At 42.1% G+C, this 12,949-nt stretch overlaps 1 protein-coding gene across 9 annotated transcripts in view; it reads right to left on the reverse strand.

Annotated features, from left to right (window-relative positions):
- The window catches only part of LOC120723060 (SRC kinase signaling inhibitor 1-like), a 134,594-nt gene that overhangs the window by 31,063 nt on the left and 90,582 nt on the right, over positions 1-12,949 (reverse strand). For all 9 annotated transcript variants that reach the window (XM_040014348.1, XM_040014350.1, XM_040014347.1 and 6 more), the window contains 4 exons: positions 10,339-10,468; positions 8,777-8,948; positions 1,813-2,759; positions 417-506 (listed from right to left, as the gene is read on the reverse strand). In XM_040014348.1, coding sequence (XP_039870282.1) covers positions 417-506; positions 1,813-2,759; positions 8,777-8,948; positions 10,339-10,468 — 1,339 coding nt within the window. The remainder of the gene's footprint in view (positions 1-416; positions 507-1,812; positions 2,760-8,776; positions 8,949-10,338; positions 10,469-12,949) is intronic.

Here is a 12,949-nt window from a genome sequence, read left to right on the forward strand (position 1 = left end):
TGTTTCTGTCCACTTCATTAATATCTTACAAACTTCGATCACATAAAACTTTAAGCCTGAATGCTAAAGCTGCACGCTGCAAATCTCCCAGCAGTCTACAAATGTTGTAAATGTTATATTTTCTAACACATTATCAACTGAACTGAATTCTTATCAGACTTTTTATGGATGTGGGTAGGTCGTACTTCATGTACTTTTCTGTATTTCCAAGTTTTCAGGGCAGTGTGTAAGGAATGGATCTGTAAATGGGCTTTGGATTAGTTCAAAAGAAGTGTAAGAACAAATCGTACACTAGGTAACAACTACAAAATGGATTTGTTCGCTTCAGACAAACGTGTGTCTGTGTTTGTGTGTATAAATGAAGTGTTTTCACAGGATTTCTATGCGTGTTTGTTGCGTGTGAGTGTGTGTCTTACGGGCTTTCTGCCTCAGGCGCTTTGCTCAGTACTCTCTGCAGCAGCCCGGTCAGGCTGGCTATCTGCTTCTCCATCGCCTCCATACGCTCCCTGGATTCAAAGATGCACAGAAATGGTGGCTAACAGATGTTTCACACACATTTTACATGAAACATAACTTAAAAGGTTTCTCAGTTTTTAGTCCTCATTTAAAATGTAAAGTCAAGTGTGATTACTTTTGAGTTTTTTGTGTTATGAAATCAATGAAATTACCTCCTCACATAAAAATAAATCTACTTTTGCTTAAACAGCAGCTATCAGGACTGAAAAAGCAAATAAGTGTCGCATGCCAATGGCACATGAAGCTGGCTCCAAAGTGAATCATATGCCACAGACTCTCGTGCTAAATGCTACAAAAATGGTTCTGGCCTCTAAGTATAGTTTGCTACATTATAACAACTGCAATATGGATGCATTGTTTTAGCATGCCCTTTTGTATTTTAAGACTTGAAATTAGAGGCGTGGCCACTTTGAGCAACACTTGTGTCGTCACTGGGAGCTCTACACTAAACCTCACTAAACCAGAACATTTAAGAAGTGTGTGCTTTCATTTTGTAAAGTAAATACAATTCTAGTACTTCATTAGTTTATAAACTATCACTAAATGGCAGATATAGGTCTCTCTGCATTGCACTCGTACAGTTAAAGATGCAGCTTGCTAGCCAAGCTAGCTGATGTTAGCAAATAAAATTATATCACCATCAAACTCTCATCACTTCAAAACAAACAAAAAAACATGGCAGTGGGCAATATGCCACAATTGAGGCTTTAGAACAAAACTAAATATCTGCATCCATTTTTTTTAAAACACATTGCCACCGCTACATAACTATGATAGTAGCATAATTTTTTTAATCATATTTTTAATATTGATCAGTTCTGCTAAACTGTACAAATTTTATAGTACTTGAGATTGGTCATAACTGTTGTATACGATTTGTCTTCATATATATCTAATTTCTTGCTTGTGCGCTTGCTTAAAACTGTACATAAGCAGATATCCCTGAAGTCCTCATCTTTGCCCGTGATTCACCTGCAATCTCACGTGTTTCTCTATGTAAGCTTCTCAGGATCACTAATCTCTACCATAAGAATAAAGCACCTGGGGAGTGATTCATAAATCTGCACATCTACCAGTGATAAACAGTACTGACAATCTCATATTAGAAGAGATGCAAGATCACCAAGCTCTGAGCACAAACTGGTTGTTGGTAAGGTGCGAGTAATTTCTAGTTTTAATGGCAAAATTATCAAAATCACTCATGAAGTCTGTTAACATTACCATAGGAAAACAAAGTAGACATCCTCCACACATACACATATGAATTGCCAGCAATTAATAAAAAATGATAAGTACCTGGTTTCTGTCTCATTCCCCAGCAGAGGTGAGCCGAAGCTTCCAGGTCCACCTCCATCCCCTCCGGCTCCAGCCAACAGGCACAGCTGCTCTGAGGTGAGACCCAGTCCTGGTCCCTGACCCCGGGCTTTGGGACTTTCCCCAAACACAGAAGAGGTCACAGAGTCTCTTCGCAAACTCTGTCTCCCTGGAGAACCCCGATTGGGCATGGTTGCTCCATAGGAATCTCTCATGTCAGGTATCTTCTGCGGGGAGGAGGGTGGAGGCACCCGCAACCCCATGGCCAACAGAGACGCAGCATAGGCATCGTTATAAAGAGGTCCTCCGGGCCTGTAGAGAGCGCTGTTTTCCATCAGTTCTCCTTGTAGTGCAGCTGCTGAATAGGAGGTGAGTGAACGCACTGATGCAGCACCTCCACCACCCCCACCTCCACCACGGCGGTATAAGGAGCCGTATGGGTCGGCTCTTGCTGGCAAAGGAGAGTGAGGACCCCCTGCGAGGCTAAGCCGACTCGGATCTGGACCCAGAGTGTAGGGGTCTGCGTAAATCCCGCCCCCACCACGATCATCCCCCCTCAGCAGCACCATGCTTCTGGATCCCCCCATTTCATCGTCGGGCTTCACGTCCCTGCGCTCAAGTATGGCACTGGAGGAGGCGCAGAAGGCCGGCTGGGGGTGGTGGGGCTGGTGGGGCTGGTGGGGCTGGTGGAGCTGGGGCTGCTGGTGAGGAGAGGAGTGGTGGGACTGGGAGTGAGGGTGAGGCAGGGAGTGGGTGTGGTGGTGTGGCCCGGCATAGGAAGAAGGCCTTCCGCCACTGTAAAGTAGACGAGCACGGGACGGTGAGCCTTGGGGAGGGGAAGCAGAGGAAGATGAATGCTGGGAAGACATCGGTGGATTGCTCAGGCGGCGGTTGGGTGGAGAGTCCTGGGGTGCATACACCATCTCCCTCTACAAACAAAGAACATAACTGTTATTCCTGGTTACATAGCACATGTCCATCGAGTACAGATCAGTACAGGGTGCTGGAAAGTTTGCCCACAAGTCAAAAGTATAATTTGGGAAGAACATTGTGGGCTTTGTTGAACATCTATTCTTTACACTCTCGTGAAAATTTAAAGGCGTGTGGGAGTTTTTCCCAACAAGTCCACAAGTGGTTGTTAAACTTGCAGAAGGCTTTGTGTGGAACCTTGGGGAATCCTTTTGGGGGTGCTTTAGGACCACTGCAAGTAAATTTAATAGTCGGTTCACTCTCACCTATTGCCATGAATTGAAAGTAGTCTCTAAAAGACTAATATCAATAATATAAGTGGTGGAAATGACCTTCCTCCAAACGAGATCTAGAGTTACAGAGACAGGGTGAGGAGGTCAGCAACTCAAGAGGGGTTTAGAGTAGACCTGCTGCTTTTTTTGCATCAAAGGGAGTCATTTGAGGTTATTCACATATCTGACTAGAAGGCCTCCTTGAGGCATATCTAACTAAAAGGAGACCCCAGGGCAGACCCAGGATATACTAGAGACAATTATGTCAGTTGGTTTGCCTGAGAATGATTCAGCATCCCCCCAGATGAGCTGGAGGCGAGAAGGTCGGTCTGGGCATCTTTATTTAGACCGCTGCCTCAGTGAATCAGACCTGGATAACATTACAGTGGCAAAAATCAAGGTCAACTCTTTTGGCCTGTGTAAATCTTAGCGGCTCCACTGTTTTTGTTCACAGTAAATTTTGCTAAACAAGTCAGCAACTGTGCTTTTAGATCATTAGCAAAGTCACTGAATACTAAGATGTGTCCATAATATAGGCAATGTACATTAAGTGTTTGGATAGGGCTAAGAGGGATTTGTCACGCAGCTAAACCAAATGATCTGTATTCATTTTTGTTCAAGCCACATGGGAGGCTCGCCAATGTTGAATGTTGAAGAAAATGGTTTATTGGTAAATGACATTATGAGATTGAAGCCATTTATCCGTTCTTACCCAGTCAAAGGGAAGAGATACCACGTCACATGTTGGGAGTCTGCATGAGTGAGGTGGTGCATAGAGAGAACTCAGAGACGTGGTGTTACTGAACATGAACAGGCAAAATAGTCACAAACTCTTTGGTGGAAGTTGCTGCAATCTCACAGGTTGTTGGACAGATTGTGAGTGTGTTAACAGACTGAATCAGTGCTTTACTGATTTTATGTCCTTTCCCCATCTTATCTCTAGTCCACACTTCCAATCCCACGACAGCTGTCATGGGCCTGGAAGTGAGGTTTAAATAGAGTGCGATACTGAGGATGGTGTCCGTCACCTAGCTGAATATCATTATAGTTATTAATAATTCGATGGAGTTCTGAGGTCTGAAACGACTTGTTCAAATCCAATAACGAGATTCTTTAGAAATATCAATAAAGTAACAGTTTAAAATTTAAAGTTATACTAAAAGTGCGATTTGTGGAGGAAAAAGGAATTTGATGTTGAGCCGGGGAGATTAAAAATTTTCACATTCATGAATAATGAAACGCAGCAACCATAATGGACCTACAGGCCATGAAGAGTGCTATTATATTTATTATTTATTGCTTCTGTTAGGGTAACTTCATATAATAATCATGAATTCAAACTAAACAAGTTTAGAACCTAAACTTGACTCCTGACTCTCTAATGATATTAATCAGTTCATTCACAAAATATTCTTAATCTCGTGTTTTGCGCTTGTACACAGTGGATTCAATCAAACACAACACAGAAGATTAAATGTCATTTAGCTGCTGCAGGCCAATCAAATCATGTTATAAAAGCATCCAGAGAAAGCGAGCTAGTTGTTGTGGAGTTCAGCATTAAAATGAAGAAGACTTGATGATTATAGCACGTCATCACACTGCTATTATATAAAAGACATTACATATTCTGCAGCATGTCACCTCTCTTTTATCCACATCTCTCCAAATCTCTGGACGGGAAAAGGAGGTAACCTCTTGTCTGCAATTCAGAAGTTTTTGAGGCAGTTTTCAAGCTAAAGAGATCTATTGATGGCAGGTATTAGGGTAGATTTGGAAAAGGATCACGCACTGTATATGGTTTTATCTGCACCATCAGAAGAGCAGCGACTGAACGTCCAAGTCTGATTTCACTGGTGGCATTAATCACTTTGGGGAAGGGATACAATTTGTTCTCACTGTGGTTGAACACAGTTAAGGAGAGGCAGAGATTTCACAATGATACTAGAATGCTTTACCCATAACGTCTGTCAGTTTTTGACTTTTCAGAAATTCAACAATCAGCTTGACAACTAGCTATTTCTTTAAAAAAGGGCAACTTACTGTAACAGTCAGTAGTTCATAGATGCCACTTCCTGATTGACAGGAAGGACTCTAAATTGCCCCTCTGAGTGCAGTTTAAGTTGCACTTGATGCTTTATTGACAGGCTGTGCATGAAGGGATAATCTTTTGGCATCAGACCCACATGTCAGATTGAAAGACAAAACAAAGCGGGGAGCGGAGGGTGTGAGTAAAAGCCGTGCTTTGAAGGCGACCAGACAGAAGAGTAATAGATACGGCAAAGAAGCACAAAAGAAGACGACGCTGTAATTGCTTGTGACGCACAGAGCTATCTCTCCTGGAGATGATGCAAATTGAAAAGCCAATATTTCCACATAATAACCCTCGGGTCTTTTCTAACAACACCCAGTGGACAGCCTCGCAGCACTCTGGGGCCATCATCTTCCATCTTGTATCTTAGCAACAGCCTCGTATCGACACCATCCTTTAAGTGCGCCGAAGACATGCAGACATTTCATTCCACCCCCTAAAGTCGCAAGACGCCTATCGCAGGTGCGCTCCTGAAAGCTTCATCCCACTGTGCCATTCAAAACTGCCCGTTCTCCCGCTGTGGGAAATCTACCAATCAATCTCCTCTTCATTCTGTTCTCCAGTCACACAGGCCGACTTCAGTAATCCTCGTCATGCTTTTGTGGCCTGCAATCAGGGAGTGATCTTTGGCTATGCTGGCAAGAGTTCAATAAGCTCACACATACACACACACGTCCTCGTCCTCACCTTGACAATGCACCTCACACACATCCAGCTCAAGGTAAGCCTGCTGGTTTGATAAGACTGTAAAACGCTACGAAGATTTCAGAGCTGAAGACGGGGAACAATCCCTTGGGAACAGCTGACCTCCAGCGCATTAGCGGGCAGCTGCAAATCACGCACACAGGCCGACAGTAAACCAATCGCATGCACACACGCAAACAAAAAGCCCCAGGATGTTTCATAGACAGCAAACTGAAACACCGAAATGTGTCAGAAAACACGCCGCTGCCGACGGCACTCGCCTCACTTCAGCTGTTAAATACGTAGATTCGTTTTTCACAGCATGTGCGCTGCATATGTCTGCCTTCCTGTAATGTAATTTATCTAGTTCATCATTTGCTTTATCCTATAAAAGGAGCGTTCTCTAACACTTTAAATTGCAGATCCTCATTTCCATAATCACACTGTAATTAGGAGGCAACAAAATGCATTCGGGGTTTTGTGCTGAAAATGCCAACGCTGCGAAAAATGAATGACATGCAAAGGTTTGCTTTGCTCCTGCTGTAACAAAATGCATGAAGCATTAGTAATCATGCTAATGAAGCAGATGCCACATTTATGTTGCCAGAAACTGATTGATGTGTTAAAATAAATCCCACTGTGGCTGCTGGACAGGAGGATGTGATTTACAGGCGGCTGATCATCAGCTCAAATAAAGATGGGTTGATAAGTACATTTTAATACACCAGTAGTTTTATAGCACAATGAAAACTGAGACCTCTCTGAGAAACCGAGGGACACTTTGGTTAATGACTTGTGATTGACCAGTCATTAACACAAACCCTAACCAAGCATCAGCCTCCTTTATTACTCAAACATTGATCAAAATTTACAAAATGAACTTCATATTTCATTACTGAATCTCAGTCTTTGTCCTGTCTTCCTCCCCTCGCAGAGGGCTGCACATCCTAAGCTTCTGCCAGAAGTTTTTTCCTGCAAAAAGGGAGTTTTTCCTTCCCAACGTCTCCAAAATACTTGCTTATGCTTGAATCTAGTGACTGATTCCATAAACTCATCAGGGGAAAAAAAGGACATCCGAAGGACTTCTTCACAATCAGAACTTATTTTGCCATCAGATGAGTCTGCTCCTACTGAAGGATTCAGGTATCAAGGCTTCACCTTTCAAACCTGTAAGGCATGTTCATCTTTTATACTCTGGAAGATCTAAAAATGAGTCAAAATGAATCGCTCCAAAGAGATATCTGTGCATAGATGTTCATTATCTTTGGATAAAGGACAAGATTATTAGCATTATGCTTTCAATTTGTAGTCTAACGGCTATTAATAGTGTTTAGTGTAAAAAAAAAAAAAATTTTGTTTGGGAAGATTTTAGCTTTTTAAATCCATTAAACTTGTGGACACAACAGGAAGTGTCCCCCCAGATAACTGCTGGCCACCCAGAAAGCCTTGAAAGAAAGCATCAAAAGGCCAAGCCAGCAGACTAGATGATGGGTTCCCAGACTGATCCCCTCAGAATCCCAGAAATCCCTAAATCTTGAAATGTTAACAGTTCTGACTGAATGATTGACTGACTACTGGGGAGATTTTTCCCATGTTTCCCAAAGCAGAACTTGTATTAATATTGTTATTATTTGTTTCCTAGACGTGTTTAGGTTGAAATACACTGCATTCATTTGCTCTCCTGTGGAAGCAATGCCATATTTAATCTGGCTGTAATGGTAGTTTGGCTCTCTGGTCTATTTGAACAGCACTAGCTTGCATGTGCATATGGTGAGTCGGTGGGAACTGTTTTCATTTGAAGTTAGGGAAATAATACCTCAGCTTCAGCAATTAAAAGACTGCATCCACGAGTCAGTCCTCAGACGAACTGGAGTACGAGTGTCATCTCAGAGAAGTGTTTCTGCAGTTTTGCAGTCTGCTGGCATGCAGCCCACTCAGCACGGGAGATGTGAAAGACTGGCGCTCGTCCAGGCTCAGTGTTGGGAAAAAGTCACATGACTCACTCTCGACGAGTGAATGAAACTAACTTAAGCCTGAACACATTGTGTAATGCAAACTAGCATGTGTAAAGAGATATAAAATCAGTGTTTCATGGGAGATTGATGTGGGCGTGAGGGTATATGAATAAGAGTTTTCAAAGGGAATTATGAAACATTATTTATGACAGGACTGCACAGAGTGTGAGTCTGCAATGAAGAAAAGGGATCATCTTCTGCCCTTACTTTGCATTTTGGTAAAACACTTAAACAGAGAACTGATTATTAAAGTAGGATACTGTATTTCTAAAGACGTTTAAAGGCAAATTTCCAAACTCCATATTTCTTTTGGTTTAGGGCTTTGTTCAACCTCCTGGTCTACTGGTGTTTTGCAATTTTAAATAGCAGAAATATTCTCTACCCATGAATGTTTATCATATTTCTAACCCTAAAGGGAAGCAGAAAATCCAGCATTAAAAATCTCCTCATCTAAATGAACAATAAATAATAAAAGTACTGGCGGCCACATGGTAGAAACACTTATGCTATCCGCTATCAACTTCAAAATTTTACAACACCTCGCCAGACCCAAAGTGATCCAAGATTTTTAGTAGGTACACCAATGATATGAATATGAAACTCTGATGTCGCCTCGTTCTTGAGTTATCGCCTTCACAAACTTGGGTGTCCACGCCGCCCACCCGGCCTCTCACCTGGCGGCTTAAAAACAGCTGAGGAGTAAAAAACATGAGTGTTTGACCTTGGCGAAGTTTATTCTTTTAGTTCTGTAGACACACGCTGTCCTCACGGCCAGAGAGAAGGAGAAAAATGGGAGAAGCTGTTCATGAATGCACCTGTAGCGTTTAACCCTCTTTCTCTATTTCCCATGTTTTGAACATCAAGGCTTATTTGTCTCTTTCCTCCAGGCGTTTGTGTGCACGCAGACTCACACTTACCCGCAGGTCTCCGTTTGCCAGGTGTGGGTTGTGATGTCCAGGGTAGGTGCTGTAGATGGGCTCTTTGCAGTAAATCTTAATTACGCAGCGGTCCTGAACGTCCCGTGGGTCCTCCAGCTCATAGAAGACATTACGGGTCTCATCTTTAATCAACAGAGCCGTGCTGGGAGACCTGAATATCAATAGTTGTCAACGCACACACACAAAAAGACGCAAACACTGATAAACAGTCCATGCAAAGACAATTTCAGCATCTGTTACACACTAATATGATACAGTGATGTACGTTCACTTGGAGAGTGGGAGGAGGATTTCTAACTGCATGAGGTGCTCGTAATGAGAGAATCAGCTGGAAGCGGACTGATATTAGGTTAATCAGAAATCTAATGTTCAGTGTTTAAAGGTAAAAAAGTGCTGTGGATAACTAACATGGGAGATTCTAGAGAGAAATGAAAATTTAGAACTTAATGAAAATGATTATTGATGTTTTTGACCCAGTTCTTTGTCCTGAACGCACACGTGTTCAAAAACATATTGCAGCTAAGATTAAATGAATGGGGCAGCTTATTGGTGTTGGTCAGCAGTGCAACTTTCAAACCAAAGACACCACATGAGATTTTTATTTATATGTATTTGCTGCAACCAAGACAAGAGTTGATAAAAAAAAATAGGCTGAATTTATCAAACTTAGTGGCTTAACATGAAAAATAGAAGAATCCTTTAGATTTTTGGTGCAGAATCGCGTCGTTTTATTTAAGTAATTCTGCAAAATGTGTGGATGGACACAAGATTAACACAAGGACCGTTGACTTTTTACAGTCTGCTCACTTTCCACCATCACATCAAAACCCATTAGAGATGGCTTATGGTAGCCAAACCGTTTCCTTTCTGGTTAAAGAACATAGCGATAAAAGAGCAGCACGACAAGCTAATGATGGTCACGGTTTTCAAATATTCAAACAGTTATTAAATCATATATAAAAACTAAATCTTCTCTGTGATCATTTCTGGTCTTAAAATACATATTTTCACAATTTTTTAGTAGAACTTCACCATCAAAAGTTATTAAAATGAAAATAGATCAAAAATAAGGTTGATTTAAATCTAGCTGATAAAGCTACATATCTCATTTTTACCAAAAATATGATGATATATGATGAGTTCAATTCTGGGGTTGTTCTCTGGTTACATGGAGAGAAATTAGTAGTCAGCATTAGCAAGCTAAGCTAACCAAAAACATTAAATTGAGGGTTGTTTTAGACATTTTTGGAAATGAAATGTGGCATTTAAAGGATATTTAAAGAAAAATATAAGTCATCGTCATTTTCAGTGCCCTCTCCTGCTTTTATCCCCCATCTGTTTAAAGAAATGAATTTTCATGTGTGGCTGGTTGAGGATGGAGCTGAAATGAATCACCGACAGCCTCTGACCTTGAGATTGATTTATAAAACATGCCATAAATGAAGTGTAAATATCGCACTGCAGAACGTTTGTAAAAGATCTAAACAGATCGATAAACATGCAGACGTGTTAATATCCTGCGTTCGTGGATGTCGACCTACCTGAGCATGGCCATGGTGAGCCTTTGGGGGAACATGTGCACGATGAGGGCCCTCAGAGTGTCCAGGCTGGTCAGCTCGTGGGTCAGGTGAACCCTGCGAGTCTCCTCCCCAAGCTGGAGGAACAAGATCCCTGCATTTATGGATGGGGAGGAGCAATGGGGGAGATTCACAGTGGTAGATGGGGGTGGGGTGAAGTTTGGAGTCGGTGATGAAGGCAGAGAGCGTACGAACAATTTTCACCTTAAAGTTTTCAACAGTGTAGAAGCAGCTAATAATCATCCATTTTAGCTGAAAGCACACTGCTTGGCATAATCCCTCCGTTTGCGCTGCTCTTACCGTCTATACAGCAGGCACTTCCCTCGTTACCACCTCCGATCTAAAGCTCTCCATCTCAACGAAACCCATATGTGGGAGCAGGGTGAGAGTACAACATGTTTTACTTTGTTCAACTTAATTTACTGTTAAAAAAAAGGCAATTAACTAAATTAGTTGGAATAAATACTGAAGACTGAGGTCAAAATCGATATGTTACACAAAATGATTTAATGAATTTTAGTGTTAAGTTCCTGTTTAATTATACGTGGCCTGTATGCTGTGCTGCAGATTGATCTAAATGTCAGTGGTCAGATTGTAAATGTTCCTCCTGCTCACCATTAGTCAGGGTTTCTGCAGTGTTTACCAAATTAAATTCAAGACTTTCTGAGACCTTTTAATGCAACACAAAGGCATTTCATACTTGTTTTACAATAAAACCCGTAGGGTCAACGATAATTTATTAAGTGCATAATGTATAGACACAGGCGATTTTTTTCGGTGGTAATAACTGACCCAGGATAAGTTAATCTGATGCAGATCTAATGTTGCCAGCAGCAGCATCACGATGAAACCCAACGTTTAGTTTTGTGCAGCACAAAGTCTCCCGACAGCCTAGAAAGCAGCCGAGTCTGATGGCAAATGGAGAAATGCTGACAAAATGCGATACATTCGTTTTTCACCCCAAGTCAGCACGACACTGGAACTAATGTTTGTCAAATGAAAGTATGTTTCATGAAAGGAATCACTTTTTTCTTTTTAGACACCACCGAGCTTTGAAGCACATTGTGCTCCAAAGTTATCTATGACCTGCACTGGGTTTTTTCAGCCATGCACTGGGTTTGAAGTGTCCAGTTTGGGATTTGCATCACTAGTTGACTAAAATTAAAAAACTGATGCTCTTGCTTCTGGGCAAAAGAAACGCTGTGTCACAGCGGGGTGCGCCGGTGTGTTTTGTTTATAGGACCCAGAAGCGGATGCAGAGAGGAGTTGCAGGAGTTAACAAAAGGCGAGCCTTTATTTGGCTGTAAGCAGTGGTAAAATATATAACTAAGAAAAACCTATAGACATTATTCAAAGGAGCTTGCAAAGAAAAGCGTCTGGACTTCTTTAAGTTGCTTGAAGACGTTTCACCTCTCATCCGAGAAGCTTCTTCAGTTCTAAGGTCAAATGGCGGAGAGTCCCAGATGTAAACCCAGTGGGAGTATCCCCCCACAGAGGGATAAAGGACCTCCTGATGATCCTCTAATCACATGAGCCAAGGTGTGAAAACGGGTGTGGGTCCCAATCAGGCAGGGTTTCGGGTGAGCTCATTGTGAAACCTGGCCCCACCCACACCAGGAAATCGCATGATAAGGTGGGGTCACCTTATCATGTGATTCACCTTGCTTGAAGAGGTGAAACGTCTTCAAGCAACTTAAAGAAGTCCAGACGCTTTTCTTTGCAAGCTCCTTTGACTACGATGACCTGGATGACTGAGAACCTTCGCAGACATAAGACAAATACCAACTACACTCAGCGCGCTGGGTCAGAGACCCAGCCTGTGGCACGCTGGGTGGTTAATTTGTGGGTCTTCCAGTGCAAAAGATGGATTTAAGCATCAAGACGTCATGACTTGGTTTTTAGACTCAACAGTGAGCTATGCTTTCGGGTCTACTGACCAAGTTTGATGTCAATAATCAGCACTTCTTTGGCATAACCAGCCTGCACAGGTGTGTGGTCATTAACTTGAAAGGAAAGGTGCTGATGCCTTTGTGTGTGTGATATCACACATTTCAACAGCTTTTAAAAATACTATTCTATGGCTGAAAAACGGGTTCAAACAGCTCTTTTAAGCACACCGTCCATTAAATTGAGCTCAGACTAGTCTATTTTGTGTTTGCCCTGCAACAGGCTGGCGATATGTCCAGCGTGTACCCCGCCTCTCGCCCTGTTTCAGCTGGGATAAGCTCTGTAGATCAGCTGATGTCAGTGCCAGCTAATATTAGCTGACAGTTCAGGTGATGCCCATATGCACATCCAATTGAGTAGCTTAAACATGGACCATAATTCAAGCTGCTTCAGCCTGTGCACATTTGGTGTTGATATGCAAGCATCTTTGCAACCCACCTTCACCCCAGCTCCTGTTCATTTTGCAGTTTCTCACTTAAAGAACATATCTGTTTACAGTGGTGCTGGGATAAAAACAACATTATCGACATCGACATCGACATATTTCTAATGGTTTGTTCTCCTTGTTCCTTTACATTCTGAGATTGTGATGTCTGTTATAAAACATGTAACTGAAAGCGGATCAATA

This window comes from Simochromis diagramma, unplaced genomic scaffold (assembly GCF_900408965.1).
Source record: "Simochromis diagramma unplaced genomic scaffold, fSimDia1.1 OVJJ01000669.1, whole genome shotgun sequence".
NCBI classification, from domain to species: Eukaryota; Metazoa; Chordata; class Actinopteri; order Cichliformes; family Cichlidae; genus Simochromis; species Simochromis diagramma.